A 25,700-nucleotide genomic window follows, 5' to 3' on the forward strand; every position below is an offset into this window, starting at 1 on the left:
CAACAACAAAAGCCCCAACAAACAACACAACCACCAACACCCTGGAGAAAAGGACCTGGGGGTGCTGGGGGAGGAGAAGCTCAGCAGGAGCCAGCAGGGAGCACTTGCAGCCCAGAGAGCCAAGCAGAGCCTGGGCTGCAGCAAGAGAAGTGTGGCCAGCAGGGCCAGGGAGGGGATTCTGCCCCTCTGCTCCACTCTGCTGAGACCACAGCTGCAGCTCTGGGGCCAGCTCTGGAGCCTCTGTGCCAGGAAGGATCTGGAGGTGCTGGAAGGTGTCCAGAGAAGGGCCAGGAGGAGGAGCAGAGGGCTGGAGCTGCTCTGCTGTGAGCACAGACTGAGAGAGCTGTTCAGTCTGCAGAAGGTTCCAAGGAGACCTAATTGTGACCTTCCAGTATCTGCAGGGGGCTCCAAGAAAGCTGGGGAGGGACTTTTGAGGGTGTCAGGGAGGGATAGGACTGGGGGGGATGGAGCAAAACTAGAAATGGGGAGATTGAGATTGGATGTGAGGAAGAAGTTGTTGCCCATGAGGGTGGTGAGAGCCTGGCACAGGTTGCCCAGGGAGGTGGTGGCAGCCTCCTGCCTGGAGGTGTTTGCAGCCATGCTGGAGGTGGCTGTGAGCAACCTGCTGCAGTGTGAGGTGTCCCTGCCCATGGCAGGGGGTTGGGACTGGATGAGCCTTGAGCTCCCTTCCAACCCTGACAATTCTATGATTCAAAACACCACCACAAAGAAAAAGCAAGTTTCATGTATCAATAAACCAAGTGCAGCAGGGAGTCTGCACTGCCTGAAGGGAATGTATCTGAATTAGCAGGCTCGGCATTTATCTTCACTCAACAAGGGTCAAGCAATTACACTAAAATACATTTACAACACCATTTTCTTCTTGAACAGATATTACTTATCACTGAGAACTTAGGCAGTGAAATCAAATCAGCCCAAAAGGGTCAGGGTCATGAGGATACTTTGCAGACAAAATTAACTGAAAACCTCTAAGTAACTGTCTAAAAAAGGCCTTTCTATGTAAATCCTCTGCAAGCCATGTTCAGACCACAGAATCACAGAGCTTTAGGGGCTGGAAGGCACCTCCAAAGCTCATCCAGTCCAACCCCCTGCCAGAGGAGGATGACCCACACCAGATCACCAGATAGAACAGAATAGAATAGAATAGAATAGAATAGAATAGAATAGAATAGAATAGAATAGAATAAAGACTAGACTAGAAAGAAGAATAGAATAGAATAGAATAGAATAGAATAGAATAGAATAGAATAGAATAGAATAGAATAGAATAGAATAGACCAGGTTGAAAGAGACCTTCAAGATCATCGAGTCCAACCCATCAACCAATCCAGCACCACCTAAACAACTAACCCATGGCACCAAGCACCCCATCAAGTCTCCTCCTGAACACCTCCAGTGATGGTGACTCCACCACCTCCCTGGGCAGCACATTCCAGTGGGCAATCACTCTCTCTGTGTAGAACTTCCTCCTAACCTCCAGCCTAAACCTCCCCTGGTGCAGCCTGAGACTGTGTCCTCTTGTTCTGGTGCTGGATGCCTGGGAGAAGAGACCAACCCCCACCTGGCTACAGCCTTCCTTCAGGGAGTTGGAGAGAGCAAGAAGGTCTCCCCTGAGTCTCCTCTTCTCCAGGCTAAGCAACCCCAGCTCCCTCAGCCTCTCCTCACAGGGCTGTACTCCAGACCCCTCCCCAGTTTGTTGTCCTTCTCTGGACACCTTCCATCAACTCAACATCTTTCCTAAATTGAGGAGCCCAGAACTGGACACAGGACTCCAGGTGTGGCCTAACCAGTGCAGTGTACAGGGGCAGAATGACCTCCCTGCTCCTGCTGGCCACACTCTTCCTGATGCAGGCCAGGATGCCATTGGCCCTCTTGGCTGCCTGGGCACACTGCAGGCTCATGTTCAGCCTACCATCGACCACTACCCCCAGGTCCCTCTCTGCCTGGCTGCTCTCAGCCACTCTGACCCCAGCCTGTAGCTCTGCCTGGGGTTGCTGTGGCCAATGTGCAGCCCCTGGCACTTGGATGTGTTCAATCTCCTGCCCTTGGCCTCTGCCCATCTGCCCAGCCTGGCAAGGTCCCTCTGCAGAGCCTCTCTACCCTCCAGCAGATCAATTCCTGCCCCCAGCTTGCTGTCATCTGCACATTTACTGCTGATGGACTCAATGCCCTCCTCCAGATCATCAATAAAGATATTGAAGAGGCTGGGGCCCAGCACTGCTCCCTGGGGCACACCACTGGTGCCTGGCTGCCAGCTGGCTGTGGCACCATTCACCACCACTCTCTGGGCTCAGCCTCCAGCCAGTTCCTAACCCAGCTCAGAGAGCTGCTGTCCAAGCCAGGGGCTGACAGCTTGGCCAGGAGTTTGCTGTGGGGGATGGTGGCAAAGGCCTTGCTGAGGTCCAGGTAGACCACATCCACAGCCTGCCCCACACCCACCAGGCAGTCACCTGGGCATGGAAGGAGATCAGGTTGGAGAGGTAGGACCTGCCCTTCCTAAATCCATGCTGGCTGGACCTGATCCCTACACCTACACCAGATCACCTACACCAGATGTGTTCCTACACAGGAACACAAGCAGGCAGGTTTTGAATATCTCCAGAGAGGAAGACCCCACAGTCCCCCTGGGCAGCCTGCTCCAGGGCTCTGTCACCCTCACAGAAACTTCCTATGTGCCACTTTGCTACAACTGGCACTGCTCAGGGGCAGTGGTGCCAGTGGAATCTAGTTCAAGGTTTATTATTCATCCATCAGACCACTCTTAGCTGGCACTCATTTAGACTGCAAGGGACAGAGATTTAGTCATGTGGTGCACTGGGGAGTAAACTGGCTCACAGAATGAGACTTGAATGGGCAGGCAAGGACAGAAATAGGTGAATTTCCAGGGGGTCTACATATTGGCTGCAGAAGTCAGCCTCAGGGAAAGCAGCAGGCTTCCAAAGAGCAGCAGAATCCCTCAGTACTATTACTGTGACTGGACTGCAGATTTATCACAGGACATTGGCTGTGACCACTGATGTGACCAGAATCTCAGATAGAGAAGTTCAGCTTGTAGAAGCAAACTCAGTGTCAGCAGCACAGGTTACCATAGGACAGAAGTGAGGGCCCCAGGGAGACCTTAGAGCAGCCTTGCAGTACTTGAAGGTGGCTCCAGGAGAGGTGGGGAGGGGCTTTTGACAAGGGCTGGGAGTGACAGGATGAGGGACAATGGCTTTGAGCTGGGAGAGAGGAGATTGAGGCTGGAGATGGGGAAGAAATTCTCAGCAGTGAGGGTGGTGAGAGCCTGGCACAGGTTGCCCAGGGAGGCTGTGGATGCCTCAGCCCTGGAGGTGTTCAAGGCCAGGTTGGATGAGGCCTTGAGCAACTTGGTGGGAGGTGTCCCTGCCCATGGCAGGGGGGTTGGAAGTAGATGATCTTTAAGGTCCCTTCCAACCCAAACCATGATAGACACAGACTTGCCAAAATTGAGGACACAAAGCTGAAAAAGAGAACAGGAAGATGTGGATTCCATTTCTAAGCAAAACTGTTCATTACATGAGTACTTCACAGAATCACAGAATCACCAAGGTTGGAAGAGACCTCAAAGACCATCAAGTCCAATCTGTCACCACAGACCTCATGAGTAAACCATGGCACCAAGTGCCACATCCAATCCCCTCTTGAACACCTCCAGGGATGAGGACTCCACCACCTCCCTGGGCAGCACATCCCAATGGCTAACAACTCTCTCTGTGAAGAATTTTCTCTTCACCTCCAGCCTAAACTTCCCCTGGCACAACTTGAGACTGTGTCCTCTTGTTCTACTGCTGGGTGCCTGGGAGAAGAGACCAACCCCCACCTGGCTACAACCTCCCTTCAGGGAGCTGGAGAGAGCAAGAAGGTCTCCCCTGAGCCTCCTCTTCTGCAGGCTAAGCAACCCCAGCTCCCTCAGCCTCTCCTCACAGGGCTGTGCTCCAGACCCCTCCCCAGCCTCCTTGCCCTTCTCTGGACACCTTCAAGTCTCTCAATGTCCTTCTTCAACTGAGGAGCCCAGAACTGGCCACAGGACTCAAGGTGTGGCCTAAGCAGTGCTGAGCACAGGGCACAAGGACTTCCCTGCTCCTGCTGGCCACACTCTTCCTGATGCAGGCCAGGATTCCCTTGGCCTTCTTGGCCACCTGGGCACACTGCTGGCTCCTGTTTAGGCAGCTGTCAATCAGCACCCCCAGGTCCCTTTCTGTTTTCCAGCACCTTCCTTCTGATCTGGAAAGTCCATCTATAGCAAAAGTCATTACATAAGGGAAACAGTCAGATTCAATCTTTCCTGACCACCAGAGAATCTACCCCACTGTTAGTCTTCAATGTTAGACTCCTAGACTACTACCTAACAAAAGAAAGCCCTCTGACAGGAAGGAGCTTATTCTACAGGATGCATTTGAACTGGTGGGGCCAGACCTTGAATAGTGGTTTAGTTTTGGTCCCCTCACTACAGGAAAGACCTTGAGGTCCTCAAGCATGTCCAGACAGAAGCAACAGAAGTGGTGGAGGGTCTGGAGTGGGTCTGGTGAGGAGCAGCTGAGGGAACTGGGGGTGTTTAGTCTGGAGAATACGAGGCTGAGGGAAGACCTCACTGCTCTCTACATCTCCCTGAAGGGAGGCTGGAGTGATGTAGGGTTTGGTCTCTTCTCCTTGGTATCAGAAGGAGAGGAAATGGCCTGAAATTGTGCCAGGGGAGGTTTAAGTTGGATATTAAGAATCATTTCTTTGCTGCAAGAGTGGTCAGGGATTGGCACAGGCTGCCCAGGGCAGTGGTGGAGTCCCCATCCCTGGGGGTGTTCCAGAAACCTGTGGCCATGGCACTTGGGGACCTGGTTTAATGGCCATGGTGGTGTTGGGTTGATGGTTGGACTGGATGATCCTAGAAGTCTTTTCCAACCAAAACAGTTCTCTACAATAAAGCTGTAACTTGGAAAGGAAGTTGCTCACCATACTCTGAAATAGCTTGGTGTGCAACATCAAACCCTTGGTGTGCAACATCAAAGCCTTGGTGTGCAACATCAAAGCCTTGGTGTGCCACAGCAAAGCCTTGGTGTGCCACAGCAAAGCCTTGGTGTGCCACATCAAAGCCTTGGTGTGCAACATCAAACCCTAAACTCCCATCAGACTCTTTGGTTTGTGAGCCATCAGCTTGCTGCACTGCTCCCTGTGCCCCTGAGCTCTGACAGCCCTGGAAATCTCCTGCAAAGAGTGCAAGGCAGGAGGTTCACCTCTCACTGTGCAGGAATTAGCTGCTGCAGACTGAAAGAGCTGTGGGCTGATAGATCATTATTAATTTAGGTGGTGCCATGGAGCTGCCAGCCTAATGTGCTCACATAAAAGACAATCAGAGAGCACACTCCAGATTTCAAACAGAGGTCTTCAACCTCATTAAGCTGGTTTCAGAAGCCAAGAGTCTGTATCACAGGAGCACAGCAGAGGTTTCACAGGAGGAGTTTTCCATAAACACACAAAAAAGGGAGAGAGAGAAATCCTTCTCAGTAATTAGTTTGCAGCCTGAGCTTCATGACAAACAGCCCTTTTAAGAAGGAGCATTAATGGTGTATGACCATGTTCAGACAACACTCAGAGGTCTGGAGTAATTGCAGCACTCCTGTGAATCCCTCACCACCAACAAGAGCAGCAGAGAGCAGAAGGCATTTGAACTGCTTAAGATATTCACTGTCAACAGCCTCCCATCTTAACTGAATGCTGCTCCCCTGAGCTGAAGGGTGGGACATTCACAACAGCTCTCCTGGGCTCTGCCATGCTGTTGTTGTTTCTCTACTCCTTTTCCTTCCTTCCCTCCAGGTTATTTTTTTGCTTACTCCGTGTCAAAGGCTGGAATAAGGATTTAAAGGCTAATGAAGAGGTTTGTTCCTCCTTTAAGAAGGTGGGAAGCAAGTACATTTACACCTGGAGGTGGCTGTTGTCTTCTCTCCTCCCTGTCTTTTATGCACAAGTTGAAGCTCTTCTCAAGTCAGCTTCAAGTACTAATCCCCAGTGGTATCACAGCCAGGGCCAAAGTGAATTTGCTCTGCAAAGGCACTGTCAGTTCCCTCCAACTCTACAGCTATGCACTTCTATGTGCTCCCCAGGGCTCAGGCCCTGGTTAATGTCTTCATCAATGATCTGGTTGGGGGAATTGAGGCACCCTCAGTAAGTAGATGACACTAAATTGGGTGGGAGAGTTGATCTGTTTGAGGGCAGAGAGGCTCTGCAAAGGGACCTGCCCAGGTGGGATCCATGGGGTCAGTTGTGGGAGGTTCAAGAAGGACAAGTGCTGGGTCCTGCACTAGGGTTACAGCAACCCCATGAAGGCTCCAGGCTCAGGGCACAGTGGCTGGAAACTGCTCAGCAGAAAAGGTCCTGGGGGTGATGGGTGACAGCAGCTGAACACGAGCCAGGGTGTGCCCAGGTGGCCACAAAGGCTACCAGCATTCTGTTCTGGCAATGGTGTGGCCAGCAGGGAACCTGATCTCCTTCTATGATCAGGTGACTGTCTGGTGGATGTGGGGAGGCCTGTGGATGTGGTCTACCTGGACTTCAGCAAGGCCTTTGACACTGTCCCCCACAGCAAACTGCTGGCTAAGCTGTCAGCTCGTGGTTTGGACAGCAACACTCTGTGCTGGGTTAGGAACTGGCTGGAGGCTGAGCCCAGAGAGTGGTGGTGAATGGTGCCACAGCCAGCTGGCAGCCAGGCACCAGTGGCACCCCCCAGGGATCAGTGCTGGGCCCCATCCTCTTTAACATCTTCATTGATGATCTGGATGAGGGGGTTGAGTCAGTCATCAGCAAGTTTGCAGATGACACCAAGCTGGGAGCAGATGTTGGTCAGTTAGAGGACTGAAGGGCTCTGCAGAGGGACCTTGACCGACTGGACAGATGGGCAGAGTCCAACAGCATGAGATTGAACACATCCAAGTGCATTTAACAAGTCCAAGTGCCAGGGGCTGCACTTCGGCCACGGCAACCCCATGCAGTGCTACAGGCTGGGGTCAGAGTGGCTGAGAGCTGCCAAACAGAGAGGGACCTGGGGGTGCTGATTGATACCCGCCTAAACATGAGCCAGCAGTGTGCCCAGGTGGCCAAGAGGGCCAATGGCATCCTGGCCTGTATTAGGAATAGTGTGGCCAGCAGGAGCAGGGAGGTCATTGTGCCCCTGTACTCTGCATTGGTTAGGCCACACCTTGAGTCCTGTGTCCAGTTCTGGGCCCCTCAGTTTAAGAAGGACATTGAGACACTTGAAGGTGTCCAGAGAAGGGCAACAAGGCTGGGGAGAGGCCTTGAGCACAGCCCTGTGAGCAGCGGCTGAGGGAGCTGGGGTTGTTCAGCCTGGAGAAGAGAAGGATCAGGGGCGACCTCATTGCCTTCTACAACTACCTGAAGGGTGGTTGTAGACAGGAAGGGGTTGGTCTCTTCTCTTAAGCAACCAGCACCAGAACAAGAGGACACAGTCTCAAGCTGTGCCAGGGGAGGTTCAGGCTGGAGGTGAGGAGAAAGTTCTTCACCGAGCGAGTCATTCGCCATTGGAATGTGCTGCCCAGGGAGGTGGTGGAGTCACCGTCCCTGGAGGTGTTCAAGAGGAGATTGGACGTGGCACTTGGTGCCATGGTCTAGTCGTGAGGTCTGTTGGGACGGGTTGGACTTGATGATCCTTGGGGTCCCTTCCAACCTTAGTTATACTGTGAGACTGTGATACTGTGACACTGTGAAGTGATTGTGGCACATACTCAGCACTGGTGAGGCCACACCTTGAGTTTGGGGCCCTCACTACAGAAAAGACACTGAGGTGCTGGAGCAGGTCCAGAGAAGGGCAACAAAGCTGGGGAAGGTCTGGAGAACAGGGCTGGGGAGGGAGCTGGGGGTGTTTAGTGTGGAGAAAAGGAGGCTGAGGGGAGACCTCATCACCCTCTACAGCTCCCTGAAGGGAGGTTGCAGTGAGGTGGGGGTTGGGCTCTTTTTCCTAATATCAGGTGATAGAATGAGAGGAAATGGCCTGAAATTGTGCCAGGGGAGGGGTAGGTTGGGTGTTAAGAATCATTTCTTTGCTGCAAGAGTAGTCAGGGGTTGGCAGAGGCTGCCCAGGGAGGTGGTGGAGTTCCAATCCCTGGAGGTGTTCCAGAAACCTGTGGCCATGGCACTTTGGGACATACTTTAGTGGTCATAGTGGTGTTGGGACATGGTTTAGTGGTCACAGTGGTGTTGGGTTGATGGTTGGACTGGATGAACTTAGAGGTCTTTTCCAACTGAGACAATTCTATGACCTCTGACTGTACAGTGCTGTGGTGTACTCCTCAGCCACACTACACACAGCTACAGCAGAGAAAGCAGACTCCAGGGGGATGCTGATTCAGCATGGCAGCAGTGTGAGCAGGGTGTGAGGTGTTCCAAGCTGCCCACCTGAGGCAGAAGATCTGTGGTGTTCAGCAAACAGACCACCAACATTTGCACCACAGCCTGGCATGCAGAGACAAACCATGATTTGCAAGCCCCCAGCTGTGTTCTAGCTGCCAACTTCAGTATTTACCCCCACAGGAAAGAGGTGAACCAGAGAGAAAGGAGAGATCCACTCACCTTGCAGCCACTGACAATGTCATGGCCCCAGTGGTTTGGTGCACATCTGTCACACATCTCTCCAACAGTGTTGGGGGGGCAGATACAGCGGCCACTGAGGGGATCACAGTTATCACCAAAGCGTGAGCAGTCGCAGGCTTCATGGGAGACAGGAGAAAACAAAGCAGAGGGAGAGTTACCCCTTTGTGTCACCCCTGGAGAGCAGACCCTGAGCAGGTTAAGATCTTTCCTCCAAAGCCCTCACTATACACTTGACTCTCAGCTATCTCCAGGCACAGTGGGGCAGCAAAGGCAGAGCTAAACCCAGAGAAACCCCAGCTTGGAGCAATGCAGCAGAGGTGAGCTGAGGCTGAACTGACTGCAAGGAGGACAGAATGGGAAAAATCAAGGCAGGGACTGTTGTGGTGGGTTGAAGTTTCCCATCAACATTAACCCAGTATGACCAACTCAGCTGGAAGCAAATGAAAGCTGTATTTACAAGTAGAATAGAATAGAATAGAATAGACCAGGTTGGATGAGACCTTCAAGATCATCGAGTCCAACCTATCACCCAGCACCATCTGATCAACTAAACCACGGCACCAAGGGCCTCAGCCAGGCTCTTCCTAAACACCTCCAGGGATGGTGACTCCACCACCTCCCTGGGCAGCACATTCCAATGGCAAATCTCTCTTACTGGGAAGAACTTCTTCCTAACATCCAGCCTAAACTTCCCCTGGCACAGCTTGAGACTGTGTCCTCTTGTTCTGGTGCTGGGTTCCTGGGAGAAGAGACCAACCCCCACCTGGCTCCAACCTCCCTTCAGGGAGTTGCAGAGAGCAAGAAGGTCTCCCCTGAGCCTCCTCTTCTGCAGGCTAAGCAACCCCAGCTCCCTCAGCCTCTCCTCACAGGGCTGTGCTCCAGACCCCTCCCCAGCCTCCTTGCCCTTCTCTGGGCATCTTCCAGCATCCCAACATCTTTCCTAAACTGAGGAGCCCAGAACTGGACACAGGACTCAAGGTGTGGCCTAACCAGTGCTGAGCACAGGCCACAATGACTTCCCTGCTCCTGCTGGCCACATTATTCCTGATGCAGACCAGGATGCCATTGGCCTTCTTGGCCTTCCCAGGCACACTGCTGGCTCATGTTCAGCCTACTATCAACCTTGTCCAGGCTGCCTCCACCATGCCCAGGAACAAGGTATTTGGAATGCTGCATACAATTTTTTGACACACTGTGGCTTGAGGATGTTGCAGGATGCATCAGTCCTTGGGAGACTGAGGCTTTGGGATGCGACAGCTCTTATGGCTGGAGAGGTGGCCCAGGTGAACCTCATGAAGTTCAACAAGAGCAAGTGCAGGGTTCTGCACCTGGGCTGGGACATTCCTTGCTATCAATACAGACTGGGGGAGGAGGGGATAAAAAGCAGCCCTGAGGAAAAGGACTTGGGGGTGCTGGTGGGTGCTGGCCAGGAGCAGGCAGTGTGAGCCTGCAGCACAGAAGGCAAATCATAGCTTGGGTGCATCCAGAGCAGCACTGCCAGCAGAGCCAGAGAGGTGATCCTGCCACTTTGCTCTGCTGAGACCTCACCTGCAGGGCTGTGTGCAGGGCTGGAGCCCACAGCACAGAAAGGACCTGGAGCTGATGGAGAGGGTCCAGAGGAGGCCACAAGAATGCTCAGGGGGTTGGAGCAGCTCTGCTGTGAGGCCAGGCTGAGGGAGCTGGAGGTGTTCAGCCTGGAGAGGAGAAGGCTCTGGGGAGACCTAAGAGCAGCCTGCCAGGACCTGAAGGAGGCTACAGGAAGGATGGAGAGAGACTGTTTGCAAAGGCCTGCAGGGACAGGACCAGGGGCAATGGCTTCAGACCAGAGAAGGGCAGATTGAGATTGGATGTGAGGAACAAGTTCTGCATGAGGGTGGTGGAACACTGCAACAGTTTGCCCAGGGAGGTGGTTGAGGCTCCATCCCTGGAGCTATTCCAGGTGAGGCTGGACAGGGCTCTGGGCTGGTGCCTTCTCCCAGGCACCCAGCACCAGAACAAGAGGACACAGCCTCAAGCTGTGCCAGGGGAGATTTAGACTGGAGGTGAGGAAAAAGTTCTTCCCAGAGGGAGTTGTTAGCCATTGGAATGTGCTGCCCAGGGAGGTGGTGGAGTCCCCATCCCTGGAGGTGTTCAAGAGGGGATTGGATGTGGCACTTGGAGCCATGGTTTAGTAGTCATGAGGTCTGTGGTGACAGCTTGGACTTGATGATCTTTGAGGTCTTTTCCAACCTTATTGATTCTGTGATTCTAAGGCCTCATCCAGCCTGGCCTTCAACACCATGGTTTAGTAGTCATGAGGTCTGTCGTGACAGGTTGGATTTGATGATCTTTGAGGTCTCTTCCAACCTTATTGATTCTATGATCTAGTGGAGGATGTCCCTGCTGACTGGTTAGAGTGGATGAGCTTTGGAGGTCCCTTCTGGCCTGGATCATTCCATGACTCTGTGATTCTATGTGGACTTCCAGTTCTGAGCTCCAATAGGTTCCAGAGGCAGAGAGGGGCAAAGAGTGGCAGAGCAACATTTCTGCCTCCTGTCATTGCCGAGCAGGATCAGGGAAAAACACAAGGCATTTGTTGCAAGCAGCAGTGAAACAGAAATCACTTCTGTGTCTTGGCTGGTAGAGTGTCAGCTCTGACTGATGAGGCTTCAGGGCTTTGCCTCTGGCTTTTTTTCTTTCCAGGCTTTATGTTTTTTTTTTTTTTATTGCAGAAGGGGGAAAAAAAAAAATCAAATTAGATTCCTGTTGGATAAATGCTCCACAAAAGAGGGCCAATATTTGATTCCACACTTACCTGGCACTGGGGAATTCATTTCTGAGCACTTTCTCCCTAGCATGATTTGATAGACTTTATTACCTTTCTGATTTTCTCGGTGATTCATAATTTAATGGCTTTGGGTTCCATTTTCTGGGGTTTTTTTTTCTATTTTCTTTATTTATTTTCTTCTTTTCCCTATTTTCTATTTTTCCTATTTTCTTATTTTTTTCTACTTTCTTTCTATTTTCTCTTTTTTCCTATTTTCTTTTTTTCTATTTTCTTTTCAAATTTTCTTTCTTTTTTTTTCTATTTTATTTTCTTATATTTTATTTATTCTATTTTTTTTCTATTTTTTATTTTTTATGTTCTCTTTTTTCCTATTTTCTATTTTATTTTCTAATTTTCTTTTTTTTTCTATTTTATTTTCTTATCTTTTCTTTTTTCTATTTTCTTTTTTCAATTTTTTTCTATTTTCTTGTTTTTTATTTTTTTCCTATTTACCTTTTTCTATTTTCTTTTTTGTAATTTTCTTTTTTTAAAATTTATTTTCTTATATTTTCTTTCTTCTATTTTTTCTGTTTTCTTATTTTTATGTTCTCTTTTTTCCTATTTTATTTTTCTATTTTCTCTTTTTCCTATTTTCTTTTTTTCAGTTTTCCTTTTTAATTTTATTTTTTAATTTAATTTTATTATATTTTATTTTTTCTATTTTATTTTTTCAATTTTTTTCTATTTTCTTATTTTTTATTTACTCTTTTTTCCTATTTTCTTTTTTCTATTTTATCTTTTCCCTATTCTCTTTTTTAATTTTCTTTTTTCCCTATTTTATTTTCTTATTTTTTTTCTATTTTCTTTTTTCTATTTTTTTATTTTCTCTTTTTTCATATTTCCTTTTTTCTATTTTATATTTTTCCTATTTTCTTTTTTCTATTTTATCTTTTTCCTATTTCCTGTTTTCTATTTTCTTTTCTAAATGTCTTTCCTTTTTCTATTTTATTTTCTTATATTTTCTTTTTTCTATTTTATTTTTCTATTTTTTCCTGTTTTCTTATTTTTCATTTTATCTTTTTTTCCTATTTTCTTATTTTTAATTTTATCTTTTTTCCTATTTTCATTTCTATTTTCTCTTTTTTCCTGTTTTCTTTTTTCTATTTTCTTTTTAATTTTCTTTTATCCCCTACTTTCTTTTTTCTATTTTTAAACTGTTTTTAGTATTCTCTTTTTTCTATTTTCTATTGTCTTTTTTTCTATTATCTTTTTTCTATTTCCTCTTTTTCCCTATTTTCTTTTTTCAATTGTCTTTTTTAACTTCTTTTGTTTCTATTTTCTTTTACTTCTGTTTTTTCTATTTTCTTTTTTCCTATTTTTTCAATGTTCTTTTTTGCTTTTTTTTCTATTTTCTTTTTTTTTTGTCTATTTCCTTTTTTTCCTATTTTCTCCTTTTTATTTGTCATTTGAAGGAATACATAAATTGGATGTGAGGAAGAAGTTTTTCCCCAGGAGGGTGGTGAGAGCCTGGCACAGGTTGCCCAGGGAGGTGGTGGCAGCCTCCTGCCTGGAGGTGTTTGCAGCCAGGCTGGAGGTGGCTGTGAGCAACCTGCTGCAGTGTGAGGTGTCCCTGGCCATGGCAGGGGGTTGGGACTGGCTGAGCCTTGAGGTCCCTTCCAGCCCTGACAGATCAATGATTCTATGATTTCAAGTTTGCCAAGTGAGCAGCCTAGTCTGTAGCATCGATCTCATTAACTCCCCTCTCATTTTCCTGACACAACTGTATGAAATGAACATCATTTTTTATATTTTGTAGATTCACAGAATGCTTTGGGTTGGAAGGGACCTTCAAGATCATCCAATTCCAACCCCCTGCCATGGGCTTGGACACTTCCCACCAGCCCAAGTTGCTCCAGGCCTCATCCAGCCTGGCCTTGAACACCTCCCAGGAGGAGGCAGCCACGGCCTCGCTGGGCAGCCTGTGCCAGGGTCTCACCACCCTCACTGATGAGAATTTCTTCCTCATCTCCAGTCTCAATCTCCCCTTTTCCAGCTCACAGCCATTGCCCCTCACCCTGGCACTACAAGCCCTGGTCAAAAATCCCTTCCTGGCTTTCTTGTAAGCTCCTTTCAGAATCTGGAAGTCCACTCCAAGGTCTCCCTGGAGCCTTTCACAGTAGAGAATGCTTTTGTACTGTTAAATATTGGTGTAAGAGACTAATCATGATAATAAACTATATTTGTTCCCCATCTCTGTATGTGCTAATAGCTTTAGGACTGCATTTGCATTTTTTTTCACTCTCTCTCATTTGCCAGCCTGTGAACTAATCTTTCCCTGTCTCAAGGTGCCAATGTGTTTGCACTTTTTGAGGTGGCAGTCTCTGAGCTCTTCCTTCCCATGGCAGACAACACTATGGCATGAGGATCTACAATCCAGCCTGGCTCAAGGTGTATCAGCAGTGCAGGTGAGATCGAATCAGGCTGCACACATGTGGGGCTCAGGACCTCAATGCTCCTTCAGCAGTGGTCAGGGATTGGCACAGGCTGCCCAGGGAGCTGGTGGAGTCCTCATCCCTGGAGGTGTTCAGGAAACCTGTGGTCATGACATTGAGGGACATGGTTTGATGGCCATGGTGGTCATGGTGGTGTTGATGATGATGGTTGGACTCAGTGTTCTTAGAGGTCTTGTCCAACAAAAACCATTGTATGACTCCATGAAATTTAATAAATAAAGGATCAGCCATGGAAGAACAGTGAAAAAAACCCAGAAGCAAAGGGATTTTTTTACCTTTATTTCCCCCCCCCCTCACCCAAATCCCTTCTAGCTGCTGTGATTTGGCAAGCACCTTAAACAGCCCTCCAGGAGGCTCTTACCATAATTAAACTATAGCAACTTCACAGAAATTGTCTTGGCAAAAGCACTCAGAGAAAAGGACATTTCTCTTCCTTCAAAATGTGGTAGATGAGCAGTAAACTGACCTGAAACCAGCAGCTATTGTTTGGGTTGGGGTTTTCTATTGCTCCTGCCAATCACCATCCTTGCCAGGTAATTTACAGGGCTGTCTATGGGAATACTGACCTGTCAGGAAAAGTGGTTAGCCAATCACAGCATGTCAGGATGTCAGGGGTTGGAAGGGACCCAAAGAGATCATCCAGTCCAAACCCCCTGCCAGAGCAGGACCATATAACCTAGCTCAGGTCACACAGGAACACATCCAGACAGGGCTGGAAAGGCTCCAGAGCAGGAGACTCCACAACCTCTCTGGGCAGCCTGCTCCAGGGCTCTGTGACCCTCACAGTAAAGAAGTTCCTCCTTGTGTTGAGGTGGAGCCTCCTGTGCTGCAGCTTACATCCATTGCTCCTTGTCCTATCCCAGGGAGCAAGTGAGCAGAGCCTGACCCTGTCCCCTCCCTCCTGACCCCCAGCCCTCAGATATTTGTAAACATTTATTAAATCCCCTCTCAGACTTCTCCTCTCCAGACTGAACACCCCCAGGGCTCTCAGCCTCTCCTCCCCAGGCAGTGCTGCAGTCCCTTCAGCATCCTTGGAGCCCTCCCTTGGACTCTCTCCAGCAGATCCCTGTCCCTCCTGAACTGGGGAGCCCAGAACTGGATGCAATATTCCAGGTGAGGTCTCACCAGGGCACAGCAGAGGGGGAGGAGAACCTCCCTGGATCTGCTGGACTCTTGATACAGCCCAGAATCCCATTTTCCTTCTTGGCCACTGGGGCACATTGTTGTCCCATGGATAACTCGTTATCCACCAGCACTCCCAGGTCCCTCTCCCCAGGGCTGCTCTCCAGCAGATCCCCTCCCAACCTGTACTGCTGCAGTTTATTCTTCCTGCCCAGCTGCAGGACTCTGCACTTGGCCTTGCTGAACCTCTTCTGGTTCATCTGTGCCCAGCTCTCAGCCTATCCAAGTCTCTGAATGGCTGCTTGGTGCCATGGTTTAGTTGATCAGACGGTGTTGGGTAATAGGTTGGCCTCAAGGATCTCAAAGGTCTTTTCCAACCTGGTTAATTTTGTTCTATTCTAGTCTAGTCTAGTCTAGTCTTGTCTAGTCTTTATTCTATCCTATCCTATCCTATCCTATCCTATCCTATCCTATCCTATCCTATCCTATCCTATCCTATCCTATTCTATTCTATTCTAATTCTATTCTATTCTATTCTATTCTTTCTAGTCTAGTCTAGTCTTCATTCTATTCTATTCTAGTCTAGTCTAGTCTTTATTCTATCCTATCCTAATCTATTCTATTCTAATTCTATTCTATTCTATTCTATTCTAATTCTATTCTATTCTATTCCATTCTATTCCATTCTATTCTATTCACAGCCTCCAGGTGTCTCAGCCAAGCCTCCCAGTTTGGTGTCATCAGCAAACTTGCTGAGCAGCCTCTGTCTGTCTGTCCCCTCATCAATGTTATTGCTGAAGCTGTTGAACAAGACCAGAGCCAGGACTGAGCCCTGGGGGACTCCCCTGGTTACAGCTCTCCAGCTGGACCTGGCACCACTGACCATCACTCTTTGAACTCTATCTCGTAACCAGTTCCAAATCCACCTCGCTGTCTGCTCTCCCATCCCACACTTGCTCACTAACCCCAGGGCAGCCAAGCTGGAACCTGAGTAATAAAAAAACCCAAGAAAGCACCAAAGCAATCAGTCCCAAACTGGCAACAGAGAGTTTACATACGAGTGCAGCCTCCTTCTTCAAAGTTGTAAAATCCATGAGCGCAGCGGTCACACTTCTGCCCTGCCACCCCCGGCTGGCAGTAGCACTGCCCATCCTCAGTGCAGTCAAAGGACTTGGAACCAAAGGAGTTGCAGTTGCAGGGAGCACATCCTCTTGAAGATTGCAAGCCAAAGGTTTCAGGCTGCCACAGAGAGAGAAAGAGCAGTCATGGAATGAGGACAAGGTGAGAGCGTTAAGGAGATCAGGGGGGCTCCTTCCTCTTCATCACTGAAATACTGCTCTTACCAGAGTGAAAAGTAGTGAGGAAACACTGGGGCAAGGGCACTACAGACCCTAGCACAGTGGTGAGGAGATCAGGGTGGCTCTTTCCTCTTCATCACTGAAATACTGCTCTTAGCAGAGTGAAGAGTAGTGAGCAAACACTGGGGCAAGGGCACTACAGACCCTAGCACAGTGGTGAGGAGATCAGGGGGTCTCCTTCCTCTTCATCACTGAAATACTGCTCTTAGCAGAGTGAAGAGTAGTGAGCAAACATTGGGGCAAGGGCACTACAGACCCTAGCACAGTGGTGAGGAGATCAGGGGGGCTCTTTCCTCTTCATCACTGAAATACTGCTCTTAGCAGAGTGAAGAGTAGTGAGCAAACACTGGGGCAAGGGCACTACAGACCCTAACACAGCTCAAAAAGAGTCAAGCTTTCAGACTGTTGGCTGAGGCTATAATGAATAGCATCAGATAACACTGCTGGCTGCACCTCAAATACAGGCTTCAGTTGTGGGGCCCTCCCTCCAAGAAGGACATTGAGGTGCTGGAGCAGGTCCAGAGAAGGGCAACAAAGCTGAGGAAGGGTCTGGAGAAAAGGGATCTGGGAGTGTTTAGCCTGGAGAAAAGGAGGCTGAGGGGAGACCTCATTGTTCTCTACAGCTCCCTGAAAGGAGGTTGCAGTGAGGTGGGGGTTGGGCTCTTCTCCCTAGTATCAGGCAATAGAAGGAGAAATGGCCTGAAATTGTGCCAGGGGAGGGGTAGGTTGGGTATTAAGAATAATTTCTTTGCTGCAAGAGTGGTCAGGGATAGGAGTAGGCTGCCCAGGGAGGTGGTGGAGTCCCCAACCCTGGAGGTCTTAAAGAAACCTGTGGCCATGGCCCTTGGGGCCATGGTTTGATGGCCATGCTGGGGTTGGGTTGATGGCTGGACTGGATGATCTTAGAGGTCTTTTCCAAGCCAAACAGCTCTATGAAGCTGTAGTTTGCAGTGCAATGCATTTCCTTAGAGGTTGTGTTTCCATAAGCACAATTCCCATGAGAAAAGGAATGTCCCAGAAGAAAGGGAATGTGCTGTGCACACCTCCTGTGTCTGGGTTGTAAGCTATGTCAAGCAGAGTTTGTTGCTCAGAGAGTGAATTCAAGTTCTTAGCTATAAACAGAGACTGATTCAACTGCAAAGTCTCTGAACATGTAGATGTCCAACAAGAGTCCAACAGGATGGCATTCAACAAATCCAAGTGCCAGGTGCTGCACTTTGGCCACAACAACCCCAGGCAGAGCTACAGGCTGGGGGCAGAGTGGCTGAGAGCAGCCAAACAGAGAGGGACTTGGGGGTAGTGGTGGACAGCTGCCTGAACATGAGCCAGCAGTGTGCCCAAGTGGCCAGGAAGGCCAAGGGCATCCTGGCCTGCATCAGGAAGAGTGTGGCCAGCAGGAGCAGGGAAGTCCTTGTGCCCTGTGCTCAGCACTGCTTAGGCCACACCTTGAGTCCTGTGTCCAGTTCTGGGCCCCTCAGTTTCAGAAGGACATTGAGAGACTTGAAGGTGTCCAGAGAAGGGCAAGGAGGCTGGGGAGGGGTCTGGAGCACAGCCCTGTGAGGAGAGGCTGAGGGAGCTGGGGTTGCTTAGCCTGCAGAAGAGGAGGCTCAGGGGAGACCTTCTTGCTCTCTCCAACTCCCTGAAGGGAGGTTGTAGCCAGGTGGGGGTTGGTCTCTTCTTCCAGACACACAGCACCAGAACAAGAGGACACAGTCTCAAGCTGCACCAGGGGAAGTTTAGGCTGGAGGTGAGGAGGAAGTTCTTCACAGAAAGAGTCCTTTACTATTGGAATTTGCTGCCCAGGGAGGTGGTGGAGTCTCCATCCCTGGAGGTGTTCAAGAGGGGATTGGATGTGGCACTTGGTGCCATGGTTTAGTCATGAGGTCTGTGGTGACAGCTTGGACTTGCTGATCTTTGAGGTCTTTTCCAACCTTGGTGGTTCTGTGATCCTGTGTTGTCTCCTCTGAGCAGGGGCAATGCCTGCATACACATTCTGCAGTTCAAGGGCATTTCTTTTGGCTGAGCTTTGGGAAGAAGTTCAGAGGAGCACAGGCACAATGTATTTGTTTACATCACAAGCAAATGCTGGACATTCCGGGGTTGTCTAAGGTAAAAAATGATCTTGGCTCAGGCTGGAAGTAATCAATGAGTCTCAGTGTCTTGGCTTCTCTTCTATTTTCACTCCTCCCTTTCTTTTTTGCACTGAGTACCATGAAATTCCAGCAGAACCAGAACAGATGTTACCCACTGCAGCAACACAGTTCCTCCTGAACTCCACCAGCAGAGAGCAAAATGCCTGCTTGTAAGGAAGGGCAGACACATCCTTATCTGAATCCTGCAGTGTGGAGCTCTGCACAAAGCTTGCAACCAGCACTGCACCAGCCAACAGAGCCTGCTAAGAGCAAACTGTACTTGATAATCAAGTTCTGAACTCAGTCTTGAGCCACACTTAAAATGAGAGGGCTCTTCCTCAACCTTATTTCAGGTCTGAGGGCTTCCAGGCAATATTGAAGTCCAGACCACACTCCTAATTTCACTGGAAACTGAGAGAAGAAGATTTAATAATCAAAGTCTATCAGAGACCTCATCAGGAAAGTGAAGGCTAAAAAGGAGCTATTATATAGGTCACTGCTGATGAATATAAAAGCAATAGAGTGGAGGATGTTTGCTTTTACACTATACTGCTGTGTGACCCAGCCATGGGGGGGTAGATTTTTACTCACTATACATCAGTACAGATTATTCAAGCTAGTGGAGCTAACTTAGACTTAGATTCCACGTGGATTTGTTCCAGAGTGGAACCTCTAACTGTCTGTGTAGGTGCAGCCTCAGAGATTTCAGCAGGCTTCCATGTAAAAGACCTGATTTCAGATACCCTGTAATACAGGAAGGATCTGGAGGTGCTGGAAGGTGTCCAGAGCAGGGCCAGGAAGAGGAGCAGAGGGCTGGAGCTGCTCTGCTGTGAGCACAGACTGAGGGAGTTGGGGTTGTGCTGGAGAGGAGAAGGCTCTGAGGAGACCTCATTGTGGCCTTCCAGTATCTGAAGGAGGCTCCAAGAAAGCTGGGGAGGGACTTTTGAGGGTGTCAGGGAGGGATAGGACTGGGGGGGATGGAGCAAAACTAGAAATGGGGAGATTGAGATTGGCTGTGAGGAAGAAGTTGTTCCCCAGGAGGGTGGTGAGAGCCTGGCACAGGTTGCCCAGGGAGGTGGTGGCAGCCTCCTGCCTGGAGGTGTTTGCAGCCAGGCTGGAGGTGGCTGTGAGCAACCTGCTGCAGTGTGAGGTGCCCCTGCCCATGGCAGGGGGGTTGGAACTGGCTGATTGTGCTGGGTTAACTCCCATCCTGAAAACAAGGGGAGGAAGGGCTTGGGAGTGCTTTGCCCTCCCTGCAGGGCATTTTCCCCCCTGGGAAACTGAGTCTGTTCCAGTCCCCCCTCCCTGCCCAGCTGGGGTGTAAAAGGACCACGTGTCTCAGTTGGAAGAGCATGTGCCTCTGAAAGTCAAGAGCTTGGGTCCAAGCTGTCAGTGGGCAGCAGTTTCCTCCCTTTTATACCCCAGCTGGGCAGGGAGGGGGGACTGGAACAGACTCAGTTTCCCAGGGGGGAGAATGCCCTGCAAGGGAGGGCAAACAACTTGCAAGCCTTTCCTCCCCTTGTTTTCAGGATGGGAGTTAACCCAGCACAATGATCCTTGAGGTCCCTTCCAACCCTGACAATTCTCTGATTCTGTGCCAATACTGAAGTTCCACATCTCCACAGAGGGTCTGCTGACAGCTGTCACAATACAGGAGCATCTCTATGGTCAGGTATCTGAAGGGGTCCTACAGGAAGCCTGGTGAGGGACTGTTTAGAAGGGTCTGCAGTGACAGGGTGAGGGGCAATGGTTTGAAACTGGAGCAGGGGAGATTCAGGTTGGACATCAGGAGGAAGTTCTGCACAATGAGGGTGGTGAGACACTGTCCAGGGTTGTGGTGCAGGCCCCATCCCTGCAGACACTGCAGATCAGACCCAATGTGTCCCTGGACAGCCTGCTCTAGCTGGAGGTGTCCCTGCTGCCTGCAGGGGTGTTGGACAAGATGACCTTGGAGGGTCCCTTCCAACCCAGTGCAATCTGTGAACTTAGCCTGAAGAACCCAGGCAACCAGCACCAGAACAAGAGGACACAGTCTCAAGCTGTGCCAGGAGAGGTTTAGGCTGGAGGTGAGGAGAAAAGTTCTTCCCAGGGGGAGTTGTTAGCCATTGGAATGTGCTGCCCAGGGAGGTGGTGGAGTCCCCATCCCTGGAGGTGTTCAAGAGGGGATTGGATGTGGCACTTGGTGCCATGGTTTAGTAGTCAGGAGGTGTTGGGTGACAGCTTGGACTTGCTGATCTTTGAGGTCTTTTCCAACCTTGGTGATACTGTGAATTGTGGACTGTGAACCACATGAACCTAAGCCCAATGCTTCATTGTACACCACCACAAAGAGTTACACTGATATTTTCCCTTTCCAAATCCTACATGAAGATGCTTTGCCAATTAAATACTTCTGCATGACAAATCCTGGTGCATCAGAGAGAAAAAGGGGGGGAAAAAAGCCCCAACCCAAACTGAAGGTTGTATAATTAAACTCTAAGGTTCAATTAAATGTATCAACTCTCCCTCCAAAGTCCTTTGCCAGAGGAGGAGACATTCAGCAATGTGCTTATGCAAAACAATCCCAGGACACACAGCCAGATTAGTGCAGTGAAGCAACCAATGCACCCCATGCAGCTCAGTTCTCAGCACAGCCTTTGATAGGATCTAAATCAATTCTGTTGATAAGGATGAAAGCCATGGGGGGGGGGGGTGTGGAAATTGTTTGATGCCAGCACTCCACACACTGCCTGAAGGAATTCAGGATCACTGCCATGCTGGCTTGAATCCTGTGAGGAGCTCTGCACACTCAAAGAGAAAGACATGCAACCCCCCCCCCCAAAGATGAAGCCCCAGGTTAAGTCCTCAGCCAAGCTTTGTTCACACACTGATTCTAAGAAGTGCGTTTACTGAACAAAAGATATGATCCTGGATGGCAAAAGAGAAAGTAGGAGGAGGTTTGGGAGGCTGGTGTGACTTTGTGTTCCTGTGTCGGTGCAGGTCAAGTGTCTGTGTGGGCAACACAATGATGGAACACATGGGAAATGGCCAAAAGCTCAGCTTCTCCCTAAAAACTCAGCTTCTCCATTAAATAAAGCTCAGCTTCTCCCTAAAAACTCAGCTTCTCCATTAAAGCTCAGCTTCTCCCTGAAAACTCAGCTTCTCCATTAAATAAAGCTCAGCTTCTCCCTAAAAACTCAGCTTCCCCATTAAATAAAGCTCAGCTTCTCCCTAAAACTCAGCTTCTCCATTAAAGCTCAGCTTCTCCATTAAAGCTCAGCTTCTCCATTAAATAAAGCTCAGCTTCTCCCTAAAACTCAGCTTCTCCATTAAAGATCAGCTTCTCCATTAAAGCTCAGCTTCCCCATTAAATAAAGCTCAGCTTCTCCCTAAAAACTCAGCTTCTCCATTAAATAAAGCTCAGCTTCTCCCTAAAAACTCAGCTTCTCCATTAAATAAAGCTCAGCTTCTCCCTAAAACTCAGCTTCTCCATTAAATAAAGCTCAGCTTCTCCCTAAAACTCAGCTTCTCCATTAAATAAAGCTCAGCTTCTCCCTAAAAACTCAGCTTCTCCATTAAATAAAGCTCAGCTTCTCCCTAAAACTCAGCTTCTCCATTAAATAAAGCTCAGCTTCTCCCTAAAAACTCAGCTTCTCCATTAAATAAAGCTCAGCTTCTCCCTGAAAACTCAGCTTCTCCATTAAATAAAGCTCAGCTTCTCCCTGAAAACTCAGCTTCCCCATTAAATAAAGCTCAGTTTCTCCCTAAAACTCAGCTTCTCCATTAAATAAAGCTCAGCTTCTCCCTAAAACTCAGCTTCTCCATTAAATAAAGCTCAGCTTCTCCCTGAAAACTCAGCTTCTCCATTAAATAAAGCTCAGCTTCTCCCTGAAAACTCAGCTTCCCCATTAAATAAAGCTCAGTTTCTCCCTAAAACTCAGCTTCTCCATTAAATAAAGCTCAGCTTCTCCCTAAAAACTCAGCTTCCCCATTAAATAAAGCTCAGCTTCTCCCTAAAACTCAGCTTCTCCATTAAATAAAGCTCAGCTTCTCCCTAAAAACTCAGCTTCCCCATTAAATAAAGCTCAGCTTCTCCCTAAAAACTCAGCTTCTCCATTAAATAAAGCTCAGCTTCTCCCTAAAACTCAGCTTCTCCATTAAATATAGCTCAGGTACTCCAAGGGAGAGCACTACCTGGGGAGGAGAGGCTGAGAGCCCTGGGGCTGTTTTCAGCCTGCAGAGGAGAAGGCTGAGAGGGGATCTAACAAATGTCTGTACATATCTGAGAGCTGTGGGTCAGGAAGGAAGGGACAGGGGCAGGCTCTGCTCATTTGTGCCCTGGGGTAGGACAAGGGGCAGTGGATGGAAAGTGCAGCACAGGAGGTTCCACCTCAACAGTAGGAGGAACTTCTTGACTGTGAGGGTCCCAGAGCCCTGGAGCAGGCTGCCCAGACAGGTTGTGGAGTCTCCTTCTCTGGAGCCTTTCCAGCCCTTTCTGGATGTGTTCCTGTGTGACCTGTGCTGGATTCTCTGCTCCTGCTCTGGCAGGGGGTTGGACTGGAAGCTCTCCAGAGGTCCCTTTCAGGCCCTAACATCCTTTGATCCTGTTATACGGATTATATGAGCAAATTATTATGGATGCTGGAGTCTGCCTGTGCAGGAAAAACACTTCCAGGTATTTTTCAAACAGAGCTTAGAATGGCCTTCCAGTACCTGCAGGGGGACTACTGGAATGCTGGGGAGGGACTGCCCTAGGAAGTGGTGGAGTCACCATCCCTGGAGGTGTTCAAACAAGCATTTAAACATGGCACTTCAGGACTTCATGCTTGAACAGCCATGCTGGTGTCTCTGTTTTCCACTGGTACTTATCAACTCAAATCTTATAAACTATTATGGATATTCTGGCCATGATGATTACATAAGCTAAGGAATGCCCCATGCACAGGGGGCCAAGAAAGCCAAAGGCCTCCTGGCTGGGATCAGCAGTGCTGTGTTCAGCAGCAGCAGGGAGGGGAGCAGCTCTGGGGAGGTCACTCTTTGAGTGTTGTCTTCAGTTTTGGTCACCTCAACACAAGAGAGATGTGGAGGTGCTGGAGCCAAGGCAGAGCAGGGCAAGGAAGCTGTGAAGGGCCTGGAGAATGAATCTGATGGAGAGCAACTGAAGGAGTTGGGGATGGATAGTGTGAACCAGAGGAGGCTGAGGGGAGACCTCATTGATGTCCACAATTCCCTGAAAAGAGGTTGTGGAGAGGTTGGTGCTGGTCTCTTCTCACAGGGAATTAGTGACAGAACAAGGAGGAATGGCCTCAAGCTGCCCCTGGGTAGGCTTAGACTGGACATGTGGAAAAATTTGTTCTTGGCAAGAGTGGTCAGGGATTGGAATGTGCTGCCCAGGGAGGTGGTGGAGTCCCCACCCCTGGCTGTATTTAAAGGTCATTTGGATGTGGTGCTTGGGGCTACGGTTTAGGGGTCAACCTTTTAGAGTAGGGTTCTGGCTTGGCCTCGGTGATCCTGAGGGTCTGTTCCAACCTGAGTGATTGTGTGAGTCTGTGTTGGGTGGACAGTTGGACTCCATGACCTTAGAGGGCTCTCCCAACCTGAGTGATTGTGTGAGTCTGTGTTGGGTGGACAGTTGGACTCCATGACCTTAGAGGGCTCTCCCAACCTGAGTGATTGTGTGAGTCTATGTTGGGTGGACAGTTGGACTCCATGACCTTAGAGGGCTCTCCCAACCTGAGTGATTGTGTGAGTCTGTGTTGGGTGGACAGTTGGACTCCATGACCTTAGAGGGCTCTCCCAACCTGAGTGATTGTGTGAGTCTGTGTTGGGTGGACAGTTGGACTCCATGACCTTAGAGGGCTCTCCCAACCTGAGTGATTGTGTGAGTCTGTGTTGGGTGGACAGTTGGACTCCATGGCCTTAGAGGGCTCTCCCAACCTGAGTGATTGTGTGAGTCTATGTTGGGTGGACAGTTGGACTCCATGACCTTAGAGGGCTCTCCCAACCTGAGTGATTGTGTAAGTCTGTGTTGGGTGGACAGTTGGACTCCATGACCTTAGAGGGCTCTCCCAACCTGAGTGATTGTGTGAGTCTGTGTTGGGTGGACAGTTGGACTCCATGACCTTAGAGGGCTCTCCCAACCTGAGTGATTGTGTGAGTCTGTGTTGGGTGGACAGTTGGACTCCATGGCCTTAGAGGGCTCTCCCAACCTGAGTGATTGTGTAAGTCTGTGTTGGGTGGACAGTTGGACTCCATGACCTTAGAGGGCTCTCCCAACCTGAGTGATTGTGTGAGTCTGTGTTGGGTGGACAGTTGGACTCCATGACCTTAGAGGGCTCTCCCAACCTGAGTGATTGTGTGAGTCTGTGTTGGGTGGACAGTTGGACTCCATGACCTTAGAGGGCTCTCCCAACCTGAGTGATTGTGTGAGTCTGTGTTGGGTGGACAGTTGGACTCCATGACCTTAGAGGGCTCTCCCAACCTGAGTGATTGTGTGAGTCTGTGTTGGGTGGACAGTTGGACTCCATGGCCTTAGAGGGCTCTCCCAACCTGAGTGATTGTGTGAGTCTATGTTGGGTGGACAGTTGGACTCCATGACCTTAGAGGGCTCTCCCAACCTGAGTGATTGTGTAAGTCTGTGTTGGGTGGACAGTTGGACTCCATGACCTTAGAGGGCTCTCCCAACCTGAGTGACTGTGTGAGTCTGTGTTGGGTGGACAGTTGGACTCCATGACCTTAGAGGGCTCTCCCAACCTGAGTGACTGTGTGAGTCTGTGTTGGGTGGACAGTTGGACTCCATGACCTTAGAGGGCTTTTCCAACCTGAGTGATTGTGTGAGTCTGTGTTGGGTGGACAGTTGGACTCCATGACCTTAGAGGGCTCTCCCAACCTGAGTGATTGTGTGAGTCTGTGTTGGGTGGACAGTTGGACTCCATGACCTTAGAGGGCTCTCCCAACCTGAGTGGTTGTGTGAGAGGCACTGTGGGAAGCATTCTACAGGCTGCCTGTCTCCTGAGCCCATCCATTACTTGGTAGTTTAGTACACAGCACACCTATCTGAGATTACTCCACAGCCAGCCTGTGGCAGCTCCAACCAGAGGTGGCTCTGGGGTTGCAGGCCATGCCATGCACACAGTCCCCGATTACCGGAGCAGGGGGCCGGTAAGCGCCGCGGGGGCAGCCACTGCCGCCGCCTGCGCCCCATCTGCGAGGGGGA

At 49.5% G+C, this 25,700-nt stretch overlaps 1 protein-coding gene across 1 annotated transcript in view; it reads right to left on the reverse strand.

The window, feature by feature from the left end:
- The window catches only part of LOC128898616 (laminin subunit alpha-2-like), a 49,336-nt gene that overhangs the window by 19,054 nt on the left and 4,582 nt on the right, over positions 1–25,700 (reverse strand). Inside the window, exons 3-4 of the mRNA XM_054173981.1 lie at positions 16,074–16,254; positions 8,614–8,750 (exon numbers count right to left, since the gene is read on the reverse strand). Of these exons, the coding sequence (XP_054029956.1) occupies positions 8,614–8,750; positions 16,074–16,254 (318 nt within the window). The remainder of the gene's footprint in view (positions 1–8,613; positions 8,751–16,073; positions 16,255–25,700) is intronic.

Source organism: Dryobates pubescens, chromosome 28 (genome assembly GCF_014839835.1).
Source record: "Dryobates pubescens isolate bDryPub1 chromosome 28, bDryPub1.pri, whole genome shotgun sequence".
Taxonomy (NCBI): Eukaryota; Metazoa; Chordata; class Aves; order Piciformes; family Picidae; genus Dryobates; species Dryobates pubescens.